This window comes from Pteropus alecto, unplaced genomic scaffold (genome assembly GCF_000325575.1).
Source record: "Pteropus alecto unplaced genomic scaffold, ASM32557v1 scaffold3, whole genome shotgun sequence".
Classification (NCBI taxonomy): Eukaryota; Metazoa; Chordata; class Mammalia; order Chiroptera; family Pteropodidae; genus Pteropus; species Pteropus alecto.
Genome location: NW_006442484.1, coordinates 59,946,935 through 59,969,309, shown reverse-complemented (window position 1 = coordinate 59,969,309; position 22,375 = coordinate 59,946,935). Strand labels below are relative to the sequence as shown.

The window sequence follows — 22,375 nt, the reverse complement described above, 5'->3', positions numbered from 1 at the left end:
AGTATGTCTCATGAAACGCCTTAGTAGTTTATAGAAAAAAAGTGAAGTAGACCCCTAATCCTCGATTTCACGCAACTAGAACTTAGTTTATTCATGAACAGGTCACAATATTTATAAAATCTATTTCTAATCTCTAAGAAAGAAATGGTAAAAAGTATTGCTTGAGTTTTTTTCTTTTTTTAAGTTATACCCAATATGCGATCCTTTGAAAATATACTCTAGGAAGTATACATACTTCTTTACATACCACCCTTCTTTCACCAAATAGAACAGAAGCAGTAACTAGTCTTGAACACATTTGTTTCTGCTGAGGTAAACATGGAGGGTGATGCTCACATCGACTACATGTCCTTGAATTTATTCAAGCCCTGGTGTGTTAACTGGACCTAAAATCCCCTTCTTTTTTTTCCGTTTTTTTACATTCAGGAAAGTATGACATTGGTTAAGCTCGAATCCAATTTAACTTTTTAAACAGCACTGAATTATTCTTAAACTTACTGCTGTTACTAACAAACTCTTTCCGACACATTCCAAATCAAACCATCCCATATTAGTATGTCACGCATTTTGTTTGGGAATCATTGAATTAGAACATCCACCACCATAACATTTAGGCATAAAAAATATTTTGATCAGATGCTTTTCTCTATGATAAATAAGAATTAGTATTAAATCTTTGGTAGAAGAACTCTATTAAATGGAACATCATGATAACCAATTGAAACTGTTTTACCTTGCTCTATTTTTTTTTCTCCTGGCCAGAGATATATATATGTCTGTTTGATAGTGTTCCACAACCTATTGTTAATCATGCAGAGTAAAACCAACAACACACAGACCTGGATATTGGCCCTAACCTAATAGCAATTTGTACTATTGTAGAAAAACCATTTTACCCTCGCCTAGTCATTGACTGACTGATTTGTTATGTTCATTCATTCATTCTCTCTTTTATTCATTAAAAAAGAAAAAATAATTGTTGAGAACCTACCCTTTTAAGGAGGTTTAAAGAGGTACCATCTGTTTAGTAATTCTCTTGCATTATTTTTTCCAAAATTTTTATTTGTTCAAGCTATATATTTTTAACATTTTATTCCTTCCTTTCTTTAATGGTAACTTTATTGATAAAAATAGCAGAACTAAGGCCTCTAGCTAGTAATTAACATACCACAATAGAAGGATTTTGCTTTGATGCAAATCTTCTATTAGTTCTCAACTTGGAAGAGACATAATAGATCATTTAAGCAAGATGTTCTTATTTTCTATCTTCCTTGGGTTTTTGGTATTTCAACTAATTCTCAGAAGGTATTTGCAAACTACCTGAATATAATTGTCATTCATTACGATTGTCATTCACTGTCTGAATACTATTGTTAGTTTTCTAGAATATTGTTCTTTTCTCTCTTTAGTACAAGAATGTCATGTTTTAATGCATGAGCTATCGACATAAGTCTTGACACATACCAACATTCTAAACTTAAATTTTCTTATTTATGTTTTAAAAATCTATTCAGTTTTCTATTTACTTACTGTCATGTGACATTTATTTGTCCCACAATATTTAAAATACTATGAGAAAAAACATCTCTACGATTTGGAAAATTGATTTATCTCTAATAATTATCCATATTTTATTTCCAGTTTTTTCCCCTTTATTTTGCTAGGTGAAAGATTGACATAGTGATTGCAGACTCAAAAAGTTTAATAATCTCTCAAATAATATACCTTATATCTAATGTAATCTTGTTATTATGGGTTATCTGATTAACCCCAAATTATACAATTAATTAAATACCTAGAGAGCCTCACTTGGAGCCCAGCCTCCCAACACCAGGCACTTTCTCATCAGTCCAGACGAGAAGCCCAGCTTTGGACATCCCTGCACAGTCTAATGCTTTTTCCCTATAACATGTCACTCCCCCAGAATAATAGAACTTAATTGGTACTTTAACACTTATGTGAATTAATAATTCACCAAAGAGCTAAGTATGGTAGAAATTTGAAGGTGTTCTGAAAACATAATTTAAGGAAAAATATTTATATAAAAAGTTAATGATAAATTTACTATATAACAATAACAAGAAGCCAATTTTAAATATTTATTTATTTATTTTTATCATGGTGACATTGGTTAATGAAATCCAATAAGTTTCAAGTGTACAGTTCAACAGTACGGCATATATATATGTTACGTTGTGTGTTCACCACCCATAGTTAGACTTCTTTATGTCACTACATATTAGATCCCTTTTACCCCATCTACCTCCCCCCTTATCCCACCCTCTGGTAACCAGTAGTCTATTGCCCATGTCCATGAGTCTCTGTTTGTTTGTTCTATTTATTAGTTGCTTTTAAGTTTATATTCCACATGTAAGTGATATCATGTGCTTTTCAACTTATTCTGCCTGGCTTATTTTGCTTAGCATGATTATCTTGAGGTCCATCCATGTTGTCACAAATGACAGTATTTCATCTTTTCTTATGACTGAGTAATATTCCACTGTATATATGTACCACTGAAAAAAAGAAGCTAATTTTTAAAGTGTCTTTACCTATATGATTTGGGCACTGTAATTTAATAATATTACTGAAAAGTTATAAAATTATAGCATGTTGTGAAATTAAAAGCAGAGTTATCTTTATAATGGCCTATTTATTTATTTTATTTATTTTTTATGGTGACATTGGTTAACAAAATCCAACGTTTTAGCTATACACTTTAACAGTAAGGCATATATATATTTACCCTGTGTGTTCAGCTCCCATAGTTAGATTTCTATCTGTCACCACATATTTGACCCCTTTTATCCTGTTTATCCTGTCTATCTTCTCACCTCCCCGCCGCCACCATCTGTAACCACTAGTCTATTGTCCATGACCACAAGTCTCTGTTTGTCCTGTTCATTTTATAATGGCCTCTTTAAAAGCACATTTTTTTCCACTCTCATAGGCTCTCTTTCGGACAGTAGCAATGATGGTGCCCGACTATGCCATGATTGCCGAAATAGTCCTATATTCCTGTGGGTTTGTCACAGCTCGGCCACTGTCGGTAAAAATTGTGGCTACTTATCGCTTGTGTTCGGAACAATTGTCATCACAGCATCACTATGACTATGGAATGAGAGCTGTGAAGTCAGTGCTTACTGCTGCTGGGAACCTAAAGGTAGAGAACTCAGTTGTTTTTTACTCATAAATTTCCTATTTGTAAATCTCAGGCCCATGTCCCTTCAGAGAATTCCAATAACTAGTTGGTTTCATCAACTGAAAAAAAACTTCAATTATTGATTACTTGCACTTGTAAAAAAGAAAATATTATGATTTGTAAAATCTTAGACATGTAATTCTTAGTGATTTGAGTTCTGTTCCATAATTTTAAATATATGAAAGTAGGTACTACCAAGGAATAAAGTACCTTATTGCTGAGAAATATTTTGAAGGCTTTTAGTCTACATGAACAAGCGTAGCTTTAAAGGAAATAATAAATACATACAAAGGTCCCTAAGCATTGTCGCTTAATATAATTACATAGTTGCAGATAACTAGACTAGCAGAAATAAATTTGCAATATATGTTTGCATTTTAAAATGGTATAAGTCATAACTATATAGATGAAAAACCTAAATATTTTAAGACTTGGATAACTTTTCTTTGGAAATATTTTGTGGAACCATAAAATATAACTGTACATTAGTTCTTTATGAAAACAAGCAAGATAGGCTATATAGGTAATAGCAAAATGCAAAATATGACCTTGGGGTTTATAAAATTTTCACGTTCATGATTTGTAGAAGATAAAGGTGTTAAAATATATCTTACTTGATTAAAAACAATGGCATGCATTTTTATCTTCTATAATAACGTTACCAAGAATTCTGATATGTAGTGGTGATATTCTATTTCACATTAGCCTAACATGTCACTGTTTTTTTTTTTGCAATAAACAAATGCAACTAGAAGCAACAATTTGTATTAACCTGGCATGTCATGATTACATTGTGGTCAGATAATGGGAAAGATAATGCATGTCCTAGTTTATGTCATCACTGACATCTTGACTATGGAATTGAGTTGTTAAAGTTATGCAGCAAATGAATCCTACAAACGAATCCTATCATTCTTTGTCAAAAGCTAATTTAGAATTGTTGAATGTGTTGCTTTGAATATTTTGAAGTTTGTTTCTATTATATCAAGAAACAATTTAAACATTTGTTTAAAAATAATAGCCTCTCAAATAACAAAATAAACTTTTGACACTTCCTAATTTATGTGTGGTTAGATTGATCCAGAGACAAAGTTCATATGAGCAGGACTAGCTTTGGCATTGGGAGCTCTGGAGATTCAGAGACAGCTGAACTTAACTGCCAGACATCGCTGACATTGTAAGGTTAAAGCCAGTTAAGTAGGAACATGGAATTTACTGGGCAGAAAGAGTCTAGAGACAAGAAAGAGAGTTCTGGAAAATTAAATACATGATGATAGGAAAAGTTATATATGATATGCTGAGTAAAATATTGAAATTGGGAGAAATAATTCCAAGTTCAGACTTTTTGTGAATTATGTGAACCTTATTATGGGCATGAACAACAAGGTCAGATTTTTAGTAAACTTTGGGTTTACCACAGATGTTTTGGAATTGAATGTAAGTTTTCTGAAACACCTTCTACTTAAGTGACTTAGTACATTAGCCAGATGTCTGCACTCTGTCTGTGAAACACACTAACACACTCTCATACTGAGCATGCAGCTAGCAGGCAGCATGATGTTCTGCCCTCCCACCTTATATTAGATGAGCTGTTCTCCTTACCTGGAATCAGTTTGCTTGTTCCTGAAACTTTCTGAAGTCAGTCAGAAATGTTATTGTTATTATGTCATTTAATTAAATGTTGAGGAAATTGATGATAGATAAGCATGAAAAGAAGAGTTTTGTTTTTATGAAAACTAAGTACATTGTTTAAGAAAGATTCATTCAGTAAGGTAGAATGATAAAAAATTGAATTTGAATTAGGTGTGGATAAGAGAAGTACAGAAGACTGAAAAAAACCTTAATAATTGATAAGGATGCTACATTTAGATTATCTCACAAGTATCTTTGAAGGGCATTATCCCCTTTAAAAACAAAACAAACCAGAACTCCACAAAACTAGACAGAGCAGATGATGCATTATTGCTTTTTTTTTTTTGCAAGAAAAATGGTACAGAACTCTACACTCAGAGAAAAGGCCTTTGCATCAAAATATAGGCAAATAAGTAAATGTTTATATATTTTAAATTTAAATACATCTTTTAAAAATGATTGCCCACTTTTAATGATTATTTTCACTTAACCAACCCACTGCTAGTCTTGAATGTACAAGACAAACAAACTCTTACCCAAAATAGAAGGAAAATAGAGGCAGATCCTAAGCTGTGTTGAATTCATGGCCAGTAGCTTTTTAGCATCTGTGAAAAAGTAGTTAGTTCAACCTAGGTTTTCATGATGAACTAGTAGAGAATGTAACAAGTATAAGTGTCCATTTCTAGGATTGATAACATTCTAATTAAATGAAAATAAATAAAAACAACAATTTTGCATGGAACTAAATTATCTCTAGGGCCTGTGTGCTTGTGTGTGTATGTGAGCATGCAGGAGGTGCAGTTAAGAGATGCAGATATCATCATGAATATGTTTTCTTTTAGCTGAAGTATCCAAATGAAAATGAAGAAATTTTGCTGCTTAGATCTATTATTGATGTAAATCTGCCAAAATTTTTGGCCCATGATTTACCACTCTTTGAGGTAAGAGCATTTACTATTCCAATATATCAAAACTCTTATAATAATGTTTTCTTCCACTGTAGAAAACAATGACATGACACAGAGAAACAGATCATTCCACGTTTTATTTGAAGTGTGTTTAGCTAACTTTGTTGCTTCAGATGACTTTCGATAACTTGAGGTTTTAAAATAGTACTTTTTTTTTACTTCAGAATATAACGAGAACACGAAAGTTACAAAATATGTTTGCTTATAAATTGCACTAGAATGTAGGCTCTGTGAAGAAAGTAATCAGTCTAACACAGCACTGAATCTCTTGCACAAAATAGATATAGGGTAAATGTTAAATTAATGATTAAAGAAACAAAAGAATGAATAAGCTTAATTTCTTTTAAAAAATGTAAAGGCTTTTATGAAATTGTTTTTTCAGGATAATTTAAGATAAGAACTAAGTTTAATAATCTTTTCATATTTTTAAGATTAGATTATGAGTAATTGAAAAGAAGTATTTGAATGATGGTTGAAGTTTCTGTATTATCATTTGCTGTCATTCTTTTCCTTTTCCCTCTCTCATGTAGAAGAAATCAGGGGGACCTTGGGCCCCCGAAAAATGTTAGATGTTACACTAACATATTGCCTTGAAGTACAGTCAGTTAACTTCCAATGAGTAAGGACTGAAGTCGTTTTGGCTGTCATGGGAAGAGGGAGAGGTGACGCTGCCACTGTAGTGTGGTCCAGTGTTGTTAGCTGTCCATAGCAACCATGTTGCATCATTCTGAAAGGAGCTTTCCTTAGTATTTAGAGCTGGCAGTGCAAATATTTTATAGAGCGAAGCTACAAGGAATAGATACACATTTTCTTTCTAAAGTTTTGAGGGAGCAAAAGCTATATTTATTTTCATAAGATGGAAATACACCTTACTAGAAGTATTCTCCTGCAGTTGTGCATTCATTCAGTACACATTTATTGAACAGTATTTCACAAATGAAGCATAATTGGCATTTTCAATTAGGACAGTTAATTCTTGTGAGAGACTGTCCCTTCTACTGCAGAACATTTGGCATCCCTGCTTCCCTCTACTCCCAGTGTTTATAGACCTCTTCCATTGTGACAGCCAGAAGGACAGCTCTACATATTTCCAACTTTACTTGGCAGGAGAGTGCAGGGAACTGGTCTTGGTTGGAAATTACTGAATACCAAATGTGTTCTGGAGATGTCTGCTTCTTTTAAGGTTAACCATAAAAAATAGGAAGAATTTGAGAATTTTTTTTTTTAATTTAGAAAACACAAACAAAATAGTCTTGGAGATGTAAAGCATAGGGAATATAGTCAGTGATAACACCTATATATAGTGCCAGGTAGCTACTAGAATAATTGGGGGAATCACTTTGTAAATTATATAAATGTCTAACCACTATGCTGTACACCTGAAACTAATATAAGATAATGTTGAATGTCATTTTGAAAAATTGAAAAATCAAAAAAGGGGGGAAAATGTGAAGTTCAAATAAGAGGTTCACATTTTCAGGTATAAACAAGTAAGTCATGGGGATGTAGTATACAGCACAGGGATATAGTCAATAATGTAATAGCATTACATGGTGTCAGATGGTTGCTGGACATACCATGGTAATCGCTTCTTTAGGTATGCATTTTTCTCTCTTTTGTCCCAAGGACACTTACTACTTTGATTAACTGGGATAGTTTCTCTGTAACAGCATTTAAATAATTAAATTGAGGAGTAATTAAACTTGAAATTTGTAAATTCTAAAGTATAGTTCAACTGTATGCTTGCATATTAAGCTCATCTAAATTTTCACTTTTACCTTCAAAGTAAAAAAATAGTCACATTTCTCACATAGGATGCTATATGCTTATAAAATAGCTTTAGCAGTTTACAAGGGAATGTTTCTTAGAGCTTGCAATTAACTTTATATATGGAATTATATACACTAAATATGGAACTATAATTCTTTTAAATCATACATTATATGATTGATTTGTTTCTTAAAGCCTCCATAACAAAGTACCACAAACTTGGTGGCTTAAGACAATACAAATTTATACTGTCACAGTTTTGAAGGATAGAAGTCTGAAATCAAAGTGCTGATTTCATCTGAAGCCTCTAGGAAAGAATCCCTCGTTGCCTCTTCTTAGCTTCTGGTGGCTACTGGTAATCCTTGACATTCCTTGGCTTGGCTTGCCATCACTCCAGTCTTTGCCTCCATCATTACATGGCCTTCTGCCCTGGTGTCTTTGTGTCTGAATCTTCCTCTCCTTCTGTATAAAGATGCCAATCATTGTATTTAGGGCCCATTATGACCTTATCTTAACTTATCTAATTATATCTGCAAAGATCATCTTTACAAATTAGGTCACATTCTGTGGCTCTAGATGAACATGAATTTTTGAAGGACATTACTTGATTAAAATCCTATCTACTACAATGATTAAAATACCTGTGAAACTATTTTTCGTATATGGTATGAAATATGGATTGAAGTTCATTGTTTTGGCAAATCTAGATATTCTAGAATCACTTGTTGAAGACTTGCTTATTATCTTTAATCTACTGAATTGCCTTCATGCCTTTGTTGAGAACGAGTTGTTCACATTCGTGTAGGTCCATTTCTAGACTCCCTATTCTGTTCCATTGATATATTTGTCTGTCTATATACCAATATGACACTGTCTTTATAATCAGCCTTAAATCAGATAGTGTTCAACCTCCAACTATTTAATTTAAACATACTGTAAAACTATAAACTTTCTAGAAAAGAACAGGAGAAATCCCTTGTGACTTTGAGCTAGGCAAAAATTTCTTAAATATGATACCAAAAGCACAAAGGCATAAAACAATAAATTGATAAAATAGATTCATCAAAATTTTAAAAATTGCTGTTTGAGACACTAGTAAGAGAATGGAAACAAGTTGCAGATGAGGAAAAAAATATTTGCAAATTAGATATATGAACTTGTGAGCATAATATTTAAAGAATGGTCAAAACTTACCATTAAGAAAATAAATCCATTAAAAATAGGCAAAAGATTTGAATAGGCACTTTTCTAAAGAAGATATACATATGGCAAATAAGGACATGCAAAAATGTTGATCATTGGGAAATGCAAAGTAAAGCCACAATAAGATACTATTACATACCTATTTGTATGGCTCAAATTAAAAAGACTGCTTATACCAAATATTGGAAATCTCTTACATTCCTGGTGGAATGTAAAATAATGCAACCATTTTGGAAAGCAGGCAATTTCTTAAAATGTTAAACACACACCCACCATATTATTCAGGTATTCCACTCCTCTGTATTCACCCAAGATAAATGAAAGCATTTGTCTGTAAAAAGACTTCTACACAAATGTGCATAGCAGCTTTATTTGTAATAGCCCCAAACTGGAAACAATAAAAATGTCCATCGATGGGAGAATGGATTTAAAAACTGTGGCATTTCAGTATAATGGACTGTTGCTACGAGCTGAGACGTGTGAATCTGCAGATCTTTATGCCAAGTGAAAGAAGCCAGACAAAAATAAGTACTACACAGTGTATAATTTTATCCATATTAAATTCTAAACAATGCAAATAAGAATAGTAACAGAAAGCAAATCATTTGTCACTTGGGGTTAGAGGTGAGAGGCAGTAAGGAGAGGAGGGAAGGAGGATTACAAAGGTCACAGGAAGCTGTTGATTATCTTGACTGACTTGATTGTTTCGCTTATCAAATTGTACACTTTAAATATATACAGTTTATTGTATGTCAATCATCCCTCGATATAGTTGTTAAAATACTGTTGAACTATTATTATTTAATGACTCTATTTCCATCAATACTAAATATGAGGATGAGAAAAATTTTATCATGTTTATGTGTGTGTGTCTGCAAATATATATATGTGTGTTGATGTAGATGTGTATATATATATATCTCTATATCTAGAGATATAGATATAGAGGGAATGTATAAATATATAAATCCCCAAATCATCTATCATCAGGGAATTACTTCAGATTTGTTTCCTGGGGTGAAATTGCCAAAGCCAGATTACAATGATTTGCTGCTGGCTATCAAAGACAACTGTGATGCCATGAATTTGCAAATGACCAATTTCTTTTCTGAGAAGATTCTACAAATATATGAAATGATGATTGTGCGTCATGGTTTTATGATTGTTGGAGAACCATTTGGAGGAAAAACTAGTGCCTATCGCGTCTTAGCTGGAGCGCTAAATGACATATGTGAAAAAGTAAGTGTTATTAAGGCATTAATTTATTTATAATTGGTTTTGCACAAGACAGACATACGGTCATTTTAAAAGATACTTTAATGCAGCAACTCAAAATCATGAAAAAAAATGAGTCAAGGGGAAAATAAAAGTAGAAAAGTAATATGAAGCAAGAGGAAGGAAGTTTAGCATCTAAAGGGTATGCCATATATTTGCTTCTCAATATTTTATTTTGATTTAAAACATTTTTAATTATAAAGGTAACACATCTTCACTGTAGAAAAAGTTTGGAAAGATGAAAAACGTGACAGTCTTGTGTTTATACTTTCAGGAGAGTACTTTTTATTTTCTGAGTATTTAGATTTGTAATACAAACTTCTGTTACTGGCTGCTAGTGATATTGAATTGAAGCGTCTATGTGTTTGTATATATATTATATAACATATGTATATGTACATATATAATAAAAAAAGGAATATTATATTATTCAAAATTCCTGTTCGGCATATCACAGTTTGGTCTACTTTGATATGTTAAAAGAATAAGGCTGTTTTCTTTTCATTTATTCATTTATTTATTTATTTATTCATTTATTTATTAATTTTTTAGGCTAAGCAACCCTTGATTGACCTCACAGATTGCAAGGACCTTGTCAGTTTACAATCCCTTATTTTTTTATTTTTTTATTTTTTATACCTACAGCACCTGGTCTTGAGACTTTTAAATTCTTCAACTAATATTGTATTTCTGTCTACTTTTCGTGTTTCGAATAGTTTTGGCTTCACATATTTCAGTGTTCATAGCCTATATGGGATCTGTTATCATTACATGTTCGCTGTGGAGTCTACCCTTCAACTAATATAAAATTATGTACCTGTTCCAAAATTTTTCTTTGATCCCCTGCATCTAATTTCAATGTTGCAACCCCTATTTTCTCCTTGCACATATATTTGCCCATATCCTTAATTGTAACCCTGGTGTCACTGTAATTTACTTTTTGTAGAGAGTAAATAATCTTACTTTTATTTTCTCCAGTTTGATGGTCTTTGTCTTTACATAGGGGAATTTAAATTCATTTATATTTTTTATCATACATACTGATATCCTACTTATTTCTATTGTCTGTTTCCTCTGCTTTTATACTTTCATGCTGTTTCCTTTCTTCCCATACTTTCCCTTCCCTTTACCCTTCCTGCTGTTCTGCCATCCTGCCTTCCTTTTCTTGGTTTTTGCTTATTTGTATTTTTTGTTTTGTGTTGTTTCATCGTTAAATTGACTACTCGCTTTCACTATATATATATATAAAAAAAATGTTTCAAAAGAGTCAAACATGATACCACTCAAAGATTAAAAGATAAAGGTATGAGCATATATCCTGGTTCTGTTGTAAAGCCCAAAATGGTTTATTACCAGGAAATTCTGAGTGACCTTGTGGTGATCTAAAAGGAGCAGGCCTCCTTAGTCACTGCATGTAAGCTATAGCTTCACACTAGGCTTGCTGCATTTGGGACAAAACCCTTGCTTTGGTGGCAGCAACTTTATTCTCACTAAAAAGATGACAGAGCTTTCCCTCACTTCTGAATTTAGGAAGACACAACAAGAAAGCAAGACCTTGAGGTGGTTTTGCCGCTTAATATTATTATTCCCACATCCTTTCTTTAGTTTGTTAATTTATGTTCCAAGCTCTGGGGGTGGCAGACAAAAGGCAGTTTGGGGAAGAGTCAAACTTGCTGTTTTGTTATATATATAAAAAGAAATTATTATAAATAGGTAGAGCATGGGGGATTTTTAGGGCAATGAAACTATTCTATAAGATATTGAAATGGTGGGTAGATGACCTTATTATGCATTTGTCAAAACCCATAGAACTGTACAATGCAAAAAATGAACCCTGATGTAAACCATGGACTTTAGTTAATAATAATAATAATAGTAATAAAATCAACATCAATTCATCAATTTTAACAATGTGCTACACCAATGCAAGGCCTAATAGAAGAGGAGGGTGAGATGGAGAGTAAATATATGTGAATCTCTGTACTTTCTGCTGAATTTTTCTCTAAACCTAAAACTACTTTTAAAAAATAAAATCTATTAATTAAAAACAGAAAACAAAAAGCCTTTGCCCCAAAGGTATTAACATGTCTTGTAAAGCTTTCAGGGTTTTGCTTGAAACTGACAAATTACCAGTATTAATTTCCATTCTGTGAGAATGGTACATATTTCCCTATATTTGGATTATAATATGTAACCTGCAAAATCTATCATTATTTACTACCTGACCCTTTACCAAAAAAATTGCTAATTCCCATTTTGTAGTTTTAGATTTATAGATTTTGTGTAACATTTGCTAATTTATTCCTAAGTATGAGTTTTTTAAATACTATTGTAAATGATATTTAAAAATTTTTATTTTTCAATTGTTCATTGGCATCATATGGAAAACACAATCCATCTTTATATGTTGACTTTAAATGCTAGAGCCTTATTAAATTCACTCCTTACTTCTGGTAGGTTTTTTTTTTTTTTTTAATGAATCTTTAGGATTTTCAACATTTGCAATCATATTTTCTATGAATAAAGACACTATTCTTCTAAATAAATGATTGATTGATTATTAAATTTTTTTTTTCCCATTAAGGGGTTAATGGAAGAAAACAAGGTTCAAATTACTGTCTTAAACCCTAAGTCTGTCACCATGGGTCAGCTGTATGGCCAGTTTGATTTAGTGTCCCATGAGTGGTCTGATGGTGTCCTCGCTGTCAGTTTTCGAGCATTTGCTTCTTCTGTGGTAAGTACTAACACTTTTGCAAGTGTTTTAGAGAGACTATGATATTTCCTTTTCACTAATTTCTGACTTTTTCAGTTATTTCAAAGAAACATTTGCTTCTATCTCAAGATATTTACTTAAAACACATCACTGGATAGTCTGGCATGTTTCTGTGAAGAACCTTGTTGGCACCTACAAAAATGCCAGAGACCCTGGGGGCAAGTGCCTTTGCCCTGTTGTGCACAGGAAAGAGGGCAGGAGGAAAAAGGGCAGCAGAGAATATTTCTGGTTCTCTTTATCCAGGCTAAATGATCCAGGAATAACATAATCCTTTTGCTCCTTTGGTAATGTTCTTCCTTCGCCCTGCTGCGGGGCTGCTGTCACTGTCACAGCCACTGTTAGGTTTACTGCAATGTTTAGAGAAGAAATTGCAGACCTTTACAAAACAGTGTTTCAACGTTCCAACACTTTCCCTCTAGTGTGGTAGGAAAAGAAGGGACTGCCTGTGGAGAACAGAAGAGTTAAGGAATGTGCCCGATGTTGACTGCTGTGAATGAGAGCAGGTGCTTACTTACTCCCAGCTTATTCTGCCTATTCTGATGAGTGGCTGTTGCTCACTCTTCAAAAAGAGATCATAGATCAATAACTGGTTACTTGGTTGCCATATGTTAGGGGGCTATCCATGGAGTGTGATCATATGGGAGATAGCTTGCCGAGGCTGGTCTTAAAGGAAAAGGGGTCGAGGCTAGAGACATTTATTTAAAAAAAAAAAAAAAATCTATAATTAAATCAAACGTTTTCTTTATTCCCACTACTATACATCCTAAATTTGGTGCTCTTTACCCACTTGAGGACCCGGCTAAACAAGACTCATGAGTCAGTGTGATAACAGAAAAACATCAAATCTCAGCTCTGCTCGTATTGGCTGAAGGACCTTGGGCAATGAGTAACATAAGGATACATTCTCATGGGGCAGAGATATTGCCCAGTAGCAGGCTTTACTAGTAATTTCAAAAATAAAAGTAATCCTGAGGCACAAGTGAGGCAGACAGAGGTCTGGGACTATCGATGTAACTTCTCAGGTCTTCTTGTCACAGTGGATGCTCTCGGGCCCAGATTAACATGTGAAGTCTCTGGATAACTTATGCAGTTACATTATTCATACAGAAATAATCATGAGATATCTCCCATTTTACACTCAGTTCCTTAGCTTACATTGCATTTTCCAGGAAGCTATATCTCATAATTACTGAGCCTAACTAAAAGTGAGGTCCTTGAACAGACACTTCTCCCTAGAGGACATACAAATGGCCAACAAATATATGAAAAGATGGTCAACATTGCTAGCTACTAGGGAAATGAAAATCAAAACCACAATGAGATACCATCTCACACCTGTTAAAATAGCTATAATCAACAGGACAAGTAATAACGAGTGTTGGAGAGGATGCAGAGAAAAAGGAACCCTCATACACTGCTGATGGGACTGCAAATTGGTGCAGCCACTATGGAAAACAGTATGGAGGTTTCTCAAAAAACTGAGAATTGATCTACCATATGATCTAGCAATTCCTCTACTGGGTATTTACCCCAAAGACTTGAAAACCCATATCCAAAAAGATATTCATAGTAGCATTATTCACAGTGGCCAGGACATGGAGCAACCAAAGTGTCCATGATAGATGATTGGCTAAAGAAGCTGTGGTATATATATATACAATGGAATATTACTCAGCCATAAGAGGAGATGAGATACTGCCATTTGTGACAACATGGATGGACCTCAAGATAAGCATGCTAAGCGAAATAAGCCAGACAGAAAAAGTTGAAAATCACATGATATCACTTATATGTAGTATATAAACCTAAAAGCAACAAATGAACAGGACAAACAAACAGAGACTCATGGATATGGACTATAGACTAGTGGTTACTAGTGGGGTAGGGGAGGAGCGGGGAAGTAGACAGGGTAAAGGGAATCAAATATAGAGTTTAGGGGGAGGGCGAAGTGGGTAAAGGGGATCAAATATATAGTAGCTGAAGAAAACTGGACTTGGGGTGGTAAACACACAATAGAATATACAAATGTCAAATGATAACATACACTTGAAAATTATATAATTATATTAACCGATGTTACCTCAATAAACTTAATTTAAAAAAAAAAGTGAGGTCCTTCAGACTGCAAATCCCAACATCTTGTCATTACAAGGCAGTGTTCCACAAAGTGAAAATGAACAGCAATGGGAAACCAACAGGGAAAGGGAAAGTCGATCTCTGAGGGTTGGGCTTTTCCTTGCTTCCTGAACACAGCCAGAGGTGGCCTCTGAGTGTGACTGTGTGGTGGCCTAAGCCTATGACAGGCCCACTGCCTCATAGATCAATGCAGTTGGGCATAAGTACTGAGGGTGTGTTCAGATGAATTCAAAGTGTTCAACACTCAGCTCAAATTTACATTTACTGAAAGTGAACCAAGGCATCATCTCTGTACATAAAAGGGCCGATTCAGAAGGATCTGGAAAAGAGGATCCATTTTTGCATTTGCTGGCTAAGACCTGGCCACTCCTTAATATTTGTTGAGCATTTACTATATTCCAGACAATGTGTAAATATTTTCATATTTATCATTGTGGGATTGTGAATGTTATATTGACATTAATGTCCTGTACCACCATGAGGGAGTTCAATCCCAGAGGGATATGTACAAGTATGTATGTGGATTCATTCAGTGGAGGGAACAAATATTTGACTTAGCACATAAGATAATTAATATATATGAACACAATACTATATAGAGTCAGACAATCCAAATGAAAATTCTGTTTTCCCTGGCAATTTTATGTTTTTAACATATACTTTTGAAAATATGTTAACTATGAGTTCAGAAACATTGGAAAAGATGAAATCTTAAGAAAAGATGTTATATTGTGTCTTGCCCATGGCATATACAGGCTTCTTTACTGACTATATCTATATATCTATCTATATCTATATTATCTATATATATATTCCCACACACATATATATATTCACACACATTATTCAAAAGATACCTTCACACACACATATGTATATTCACACACATTATTCAAAAGATACCTTTACATTTTCATGGTGAAATTCATTTGAAGAGAGTTACATTTTAAATTTTGAAATATTATTGAACTGTTTCATTATCATTATTACATTTTTGCCCTGTTTCCACTGTATGCATAAACCAGACACCAGATAGGAAATGGTTAATTTTTGATGGACCGGTAGATGCAGTATGGATTGAGAATATGAACACTGTTCTGGATGACAACAAAAAACTATGTCTGATGAGCGGGGAGATTATTCAAATGTCATCACAAATGAATCTTATTTTTGAACCAATGGATTTGGAAGTTGCTTCTCCTGCCACTGTAAGTTCTCAATTTTGACATCTGCTTACAAACTTAAAATTTTATAAATACTTTTATTACGGAGTAACTTTGACTTTAAATAAAAAAATAGTAGAATTTATTTTAACAGCAATCTGTGTGATTCTCCAAGAGCAGTCATATTTGTTCACATACCTTGACAAATTTAAGAGTCAGGCATTATTTTCCTCTTTGTCTAGGACCATTTGGTAAAGTCATACACAAAAATTTAGATAATAAAACTATATATATAAAATTAAGCTTTTTTTTTTTCCTGAGAGTTTTCTGAAGGTTATAAGAAACAGATGTACCAAGTCATATTTCTTTTATAAGCATTACCTGGATGATAAATAGTTATTTTTTCCAGGTTTCCAGATGTGGTATGATTTACATGGAGCCTCACATGTTAGGCTGGAGACCACTGATGATATCTTGGCTAAATCTCTTACCTGCTGCGATCAGTACTATTCAGAAGGAATTTATAATGGGCTTGTTTGACAGAATGGTCCCTATTTCTGTTGAATTTATTAGAAAGCATGCAAAGGTAAGAGGGATGGGAATTTTAAGAGTTAAAAAATAAATGGAAAAGCCAAATTAGCCAAATATATAAATTGAAATGTCTGTTTTTATTGTCAACAATCAGATATTAAAATAATTTCTTAACTGGCTTGACTAAAAACTTTTAAAATAATTAAAGTAGAAAGATACTAATCGATATAATTATTCCCTCCAAAAAATATTTTAAGTAAAGCCTCTTAGGACTTGAGAAAATGTTTGGGTGTTAATCTTTTTTTCTCTCCAGACAAAACAAACAAATAAATGAACAAACAAACAAACAAAACCCAAAAAACTCCAAGGCCCACCTAACCACTTCTGTATAAAAATATCTTAAAATGATATCACTCATTTCTGATGGACTATTATATTTTAAATAGTTTTTACTTTGTTTTCCAAAGTTCCTAGAATAAATGTATATTATTTTATAGTCAGAAAAAGGACAATTTTTTAAAAGTAGTCTCATCTTGATATCCAAAGACCTGGAGATTACATAATAATGGAGGAACACATATTGCTGCTTAGGCATACTAAATGAGGAACTTACTATATATATAGTATGGGTGAATCTAATTGTTTAGGGATTGCTGTCAATAGCTGAAAAAACTGGAATTCAGGGAGGAAAGTCAGTCCATGGTAGAAGGATTTAAAGAGGTCCAAAAGTAGGCAAATCCATTTTTCTTTTTTTCAGTACACCCTGGGGGGTTAGAGTAGGGATAGGGGGAAACATAGAAGGTAGATAAGCAACAGCCAGAATGGAAATCTGCCTTGAGGGAGTTCTAGTAAGGCTCTTAAACCCCCTCTAGCTGAAAATCGTAGGAAACAGTATGCTTAATTTCTGCTTTGAGACATGCAGACCAAAGGTCTTTTAGGATGACTTTGGCTCTAGAACAAATATAAGGACACATGGCTGGTATTTCTACTGGTATTGGAAATATAACAGAAAAGCTTGAGGTAAGAGGTTTGACTGCAGGCACAGAGCTGGAGAGTGGAGTTTAAAACCATGTTAGTGGAGATTACCTAAAGGGAAAATCCAGAGTAAAAAAGAAAAGAGCAAAGGATAGAATCCCGAATGCACTAACTATTTGGGGAGGACAGAGGGAGGAGAGGAGAGAGAACATTGTGCAAAGCAAGTAGAGGACATTATGAGAAACTGCTAAGAGGTCAAATTTTTTAAGTTTGAGATTCGGTGTAAGAGCCATTACAGAGCACAAGCTACTTTTACATGATGCCACAGCTGCGGCGGTTAATGTGTGCCTCAGTTTTCTCACCTATAAAACTAGAATTACAATAACAGTACCTTTTCATAGATACTATGGCTGTTAGAATTAAATGAGTCCAATAATTAGTTGATGCTGTTTTAATTAGTGCCTCATTTAAATTAACTTGTTTTATAGACTTTTTTCCTCTAATTTTTAGGAATTATCTCCTACTTCAGATACAAACTTAGTACGATCCTTAATGAATCTAATAGACTGTTTTATGGATGAGTTTGCTGATGAAGTCAAAGTAAAACACAGAAATGATCGAGAAGCTTACTCTTTACTTGAGGTAAGATCCATCGTGTTTGAATCTTGCAATGGAGAGACATCTATTGCTTTCTCTCATACTTATTAGTTAATGAAACTCATTTTCCCTCTGGATTTGGGGACTAGACAATGGGTGGTAGATGAACAATGAGAAAAAAGTCAGGCCCAAAATCCCATGTGCTGGTAGGGAAGTGCCTAGAGTGGAGCCCAGTGATCTCCTGAGATCTGCTATTGAAATCTTGGGTCATTTGATCAGCTTCAGAAATTATCAACTCTCAAAACGTTAATGACCATTTGATGATGAGATTCACCTCTCCTTCAACTGTCAAATCATGATATTTCATCATTTTCCCCCTTGATTTTCTTATCTTTTTCATGAAATATAAATGTTTAATAATTTATGTTTACATATGGATGTATAAATATATATATTTAGATTGAGGAAAGCAAGAAAATAAATAAACATTTTTAGAATAGAAATAAAATTATCAACAGATCTTGGATATTCTTTAATAAAAATTATGTATTACTAATGGTAATGCTCCCAATGTAGTCAATATGTTACTTGTATTGCTTATATTTTATGAAATTAATTAATTTCTAATTTAGTTTTAGTTTCCAGAGAGAAATAATCTGTGAGTAATCTGGGAGTAGGTGGACAGTGTCTAAGTAGAGTCTACAACTTTTATGAGCATAGTCAAGACTGTGTTAGCATTGGCATTAAAAAGGTGATTTGGCTTTAAAACAAGAAAACAGGTTTTCTGATTAAATGGTCGATTTTGTCACTGACTCTGTTCCCTCTCTCTGAGTCTGGTAAAAAGAAAGCTTATAGGATGGTAGTTCTTGTTATACAATCAATGCTCTGATAATTATTATAACAGGTAAATAAAGAATATGAATTTGTTCTAGTTAAAAAAACTATATCAAAATTTAGATTAAAAAAACATGTATATTGTGGGTTGATTATTCCTTATTAAAACATGCCATTATACCTTAATAAAAAATTATCTCAATTTTTTTTTTAATTTCAAGTTCCTGCCATATACTTAAAATATTATGTAGTTTTCCAGATTAATCATTCTAAGGTTTCACTCTGGCTAGAATTTATTCTTCTCTGATAGTAATATTTTATAAAACATGCAATTTGTTTTAAAAAATCTAATTATTACAAAATCCTGAGATGGCCTACTATTATATATCAGTTTATTCATTTCCTTTCACAGATATTAATCTGGCTAATCTGATTGAAGCTTCAAGGATAGATTAAAGTTATTCTTTAAATGAACTCTATCTTTTCATCTTTCCAATGCAGGGCATTTTTCTGTTTTCACTAATATGGTCTGTCGGTGCTTCTTGTAAAGATGATGATCGGTTGAAATTTAATAAGATTCTTCGGGAACTAATGGAAGGTCCAATTTCGGAACTAACTCGAAATAGGTTTAAATTACTGAGTGGTGCTGAACAAATGTCTTCAAAAGAACTAACTGTCCCATTTCCTGAAAAAGGAACAATTTATGATTATCAATTTGTCACTGAGGTAAGAATTCTGAAACAAGATTTGCAACTACCACATTGGCAGAGCCCCCTCCAAGTCACAAAGCACATAATGGCTCTGTGGTCACATTGTCACTGTTGTTTACCTTCAGAGACAGCATGGAATAGAGGAGGGTGCCCTGGCTTTGAAGTCAGACACACCCAGGTTTGAGTCCTAGTAAAACCACTTTCTTTCTGTGTAGCTTTGGACTAGTTATTTAATCTCCCTGAACCTTTTTTTTCTTATTGATAAAATGAGGTAAATAATAATACCTGATGGGTCAATTGTACTCATTAAGTAAAATTATACATTATTATATCTAGTTCAGCACCAGGTACATACTGGTTTAGGACACTCCTTGGAGGTTCGTGGTGCATATTAGCATATTGCAGGCACTAAGAAGTCCTGCAGGAGTGCAACTGGGTTAGTGTAAATTCAATATTTCTCAAATAGATTGGACAATAAAACCTGGGTGATATTTGTTTACTTGTTTGTTTTTATGTAACAGTTCTCATGAATACTTTCTTGAGAACAAAGTTTAGGAATATATATTATTTAAATATGTGCAGATTGAAGTGAAGCTGAGATCATACCATATCCCCAATGGGGAGTTTTATATCCTTCTTTTTCCTTTAATAGAGAAAATGCTTTTCTATCCCACTAAGATTTCTTTAATAAATTTATTTTTCTAAAGCCTCCCTTTTTTCAGCCACCTGGATGGACCATGATCTATTCAAATAATTTCCTACTCTTGGACATTGAACTGTTTTTGTCATTTGTTAGTTTTTCTGCTTTGGTGAATATTTTGTACACAAGTCATTGTGTACATATTTTATTATTTCTTTAAGATAAGTTCCTAGAAAAGAATAACTATATCAATTTTTAAATTTTTATGACTCCAGAGATGTATTGCCAAGCTTACCTCAGAAGAGATTCTTCACCTGCAAGATATTATCTTTTAATTTTTGTGTATTTTAATTTATTCTATTTTATTTTATTTCAAATTACTAACAATACCCTATATTTTTAGAGCACTTCGTAGTTTATTAAACTTTTTACACAATCATTTCTTCTTCTTTTTTTTTAAACATCATAGTGAAATAGGAAAGATAGGATTATTTTGCAAGTTTTACCATTGAGGGAAATGGAGTTCAGAGATATTATGTAATTTTCCCCAAGGTCATACAATCTCTGAATGACTGTCCATTCCAGGTTTTCTGATTCTAAATTTTTCATTCCCTATATGGTAGCAACAGATCCATGTTAGAAAAGATTCTCAAAAACATGAAAAAGGAATTATTTCTTCATCAGTTCTATGAAGTTCTAGAAATTTTTTTGCAACACAATTTTCAAACTGATGTAAATTCAGCCTCCTCAAAAAAATCTCTACTATATGTGCAGCACTGTGCCAGAGAACACAAAAATGAATAAGGCACAGTGCTGCCCTCAATGAGAGTCTAAGCTCTTCAGAAGAGAGTTATGTAACACCTGAGGACAAAAGAATGCCAAGTGTCAAGGCCCAGAGACCTGGGGCATGTTTGAAACCAATAGATTTATCAGTGAAGCTGGGTTGTGGGACACATGAAAATGTGAAGGAAAGATGAGCCTGAATTCTGATGTGTTTTGAATTGATTCTGTAAGAATGGAGAGGCAAGCGGTATTTTTCGAAAGATAGAGTTAACATGACATTTTTGAAATTTTTGAAATTTTTTATTATAAACGCTGTCATAGCAAATTAAAATTTTAGTTCACAAGCTAATTGGATGCAAAGACATAGTATAATGTTAATTCGTAATAAAAATCTCATATTAAGAAATTGCATCTGTTCTAGATATCTGTTGCACAACATGAATATAATTAACACTGCTGAACTGTACACTTAAAAATGGTTGAAGGTAAATTTAGTTGTTTTTTTTCCATAATCAAATAAAAATAGAAATCTTGCCTAAAATGATAAGCCGATGTTATAAATACCATTATAAAAGTTAAGCAATGTGCAGCTGATGTTCTAGGTAGAAGAATGTTTATATTGGTTGATATTTATTAAATAAATTTCTTTGCTCTTTTATGCATTGATTAGTCCAATTTTCTCAATGCCATTAAAGAATCTAACATTTGGCCAAAATAACTAATATTTGAGTGGACATAATCAGTAGTTTCAGGACATCAAAAATATCATAGCCACACAATTTCATTTATTCATGTTAAAGCCTAGTTGTTTTTTTAATTTGACACAAAATTTAACTTTGAAAAATCAGGGTGAAGTGTTTTAAAGGATAAAAACAAATGTATAAATATTAAGGTTTCTTGGTCTTGATCAGTCATGTTTTCTACAATGGCATGGGAAAGTAGAACTTTTCAAAGTATTTCATAACATATCATTCACTATCTGGCTGTTTATTATAAACAGGGAATAGGAAAATGGGAACCATGGATAAAGAAATTGGCAGATGCTCCTCCAATTCCTAAGGATATGATGTTTAATGAAATCATTGTACCAACTCTGGACACAATTCGATATTCTGCATTAATGGAATTGTTAACCACCCATCAAAAGCCTTCAATATTTGTAGGACCAACTGGACTGGAAAGA

The 22,375-nt window shown here is 33.1% G+C and overlaps 1 protein-coding gene across 1 annotated transcript in view; it reads left to right on the top strand.

The window, feature by feature from the left end:
- Positions 1-22,375, top strand: part of DNAH7 (dynein axonemal heavy chain 7) — a 209,522-nt gene that overhangs the window by 87,557 nt on the left and 99,590 nt on the right. The window contains exons 28-36 of the mRNA XM_006921302.3: positions 2,951-3,163; positions 5,677-5,775; positions 9,766-10,014; positions 12,635-12,784; positions 15,985-16,167; positions 16,532-16,708; positions 18,139-18,270; positions 19,561-19,785; positions 22,193-22,370. Of these exons, the coding sequence (XP_006921364.1) occupies positions 2,951-3,163; positions 5,677-5,775; positions 9,766-10,014; positions 12,635-12,784; positions 15,985-16,167; positions 16,532-16,708; positions 18,139-18,270; positions 19,561-19,785; positions 22,193-22,370 (1,606 nt within the window). The remainder of the gene's footprint in view (positions 1-2,950; positions 3,164-5,676; positions 5,776-9,765; positions 10,015-12,634; positions 12,785-15,984; positions 16,168-16,531; positions 16,709-18,138; positions 18,271-19,560; positions 19,786-22,192; positions 22,371-22,375) is intronic.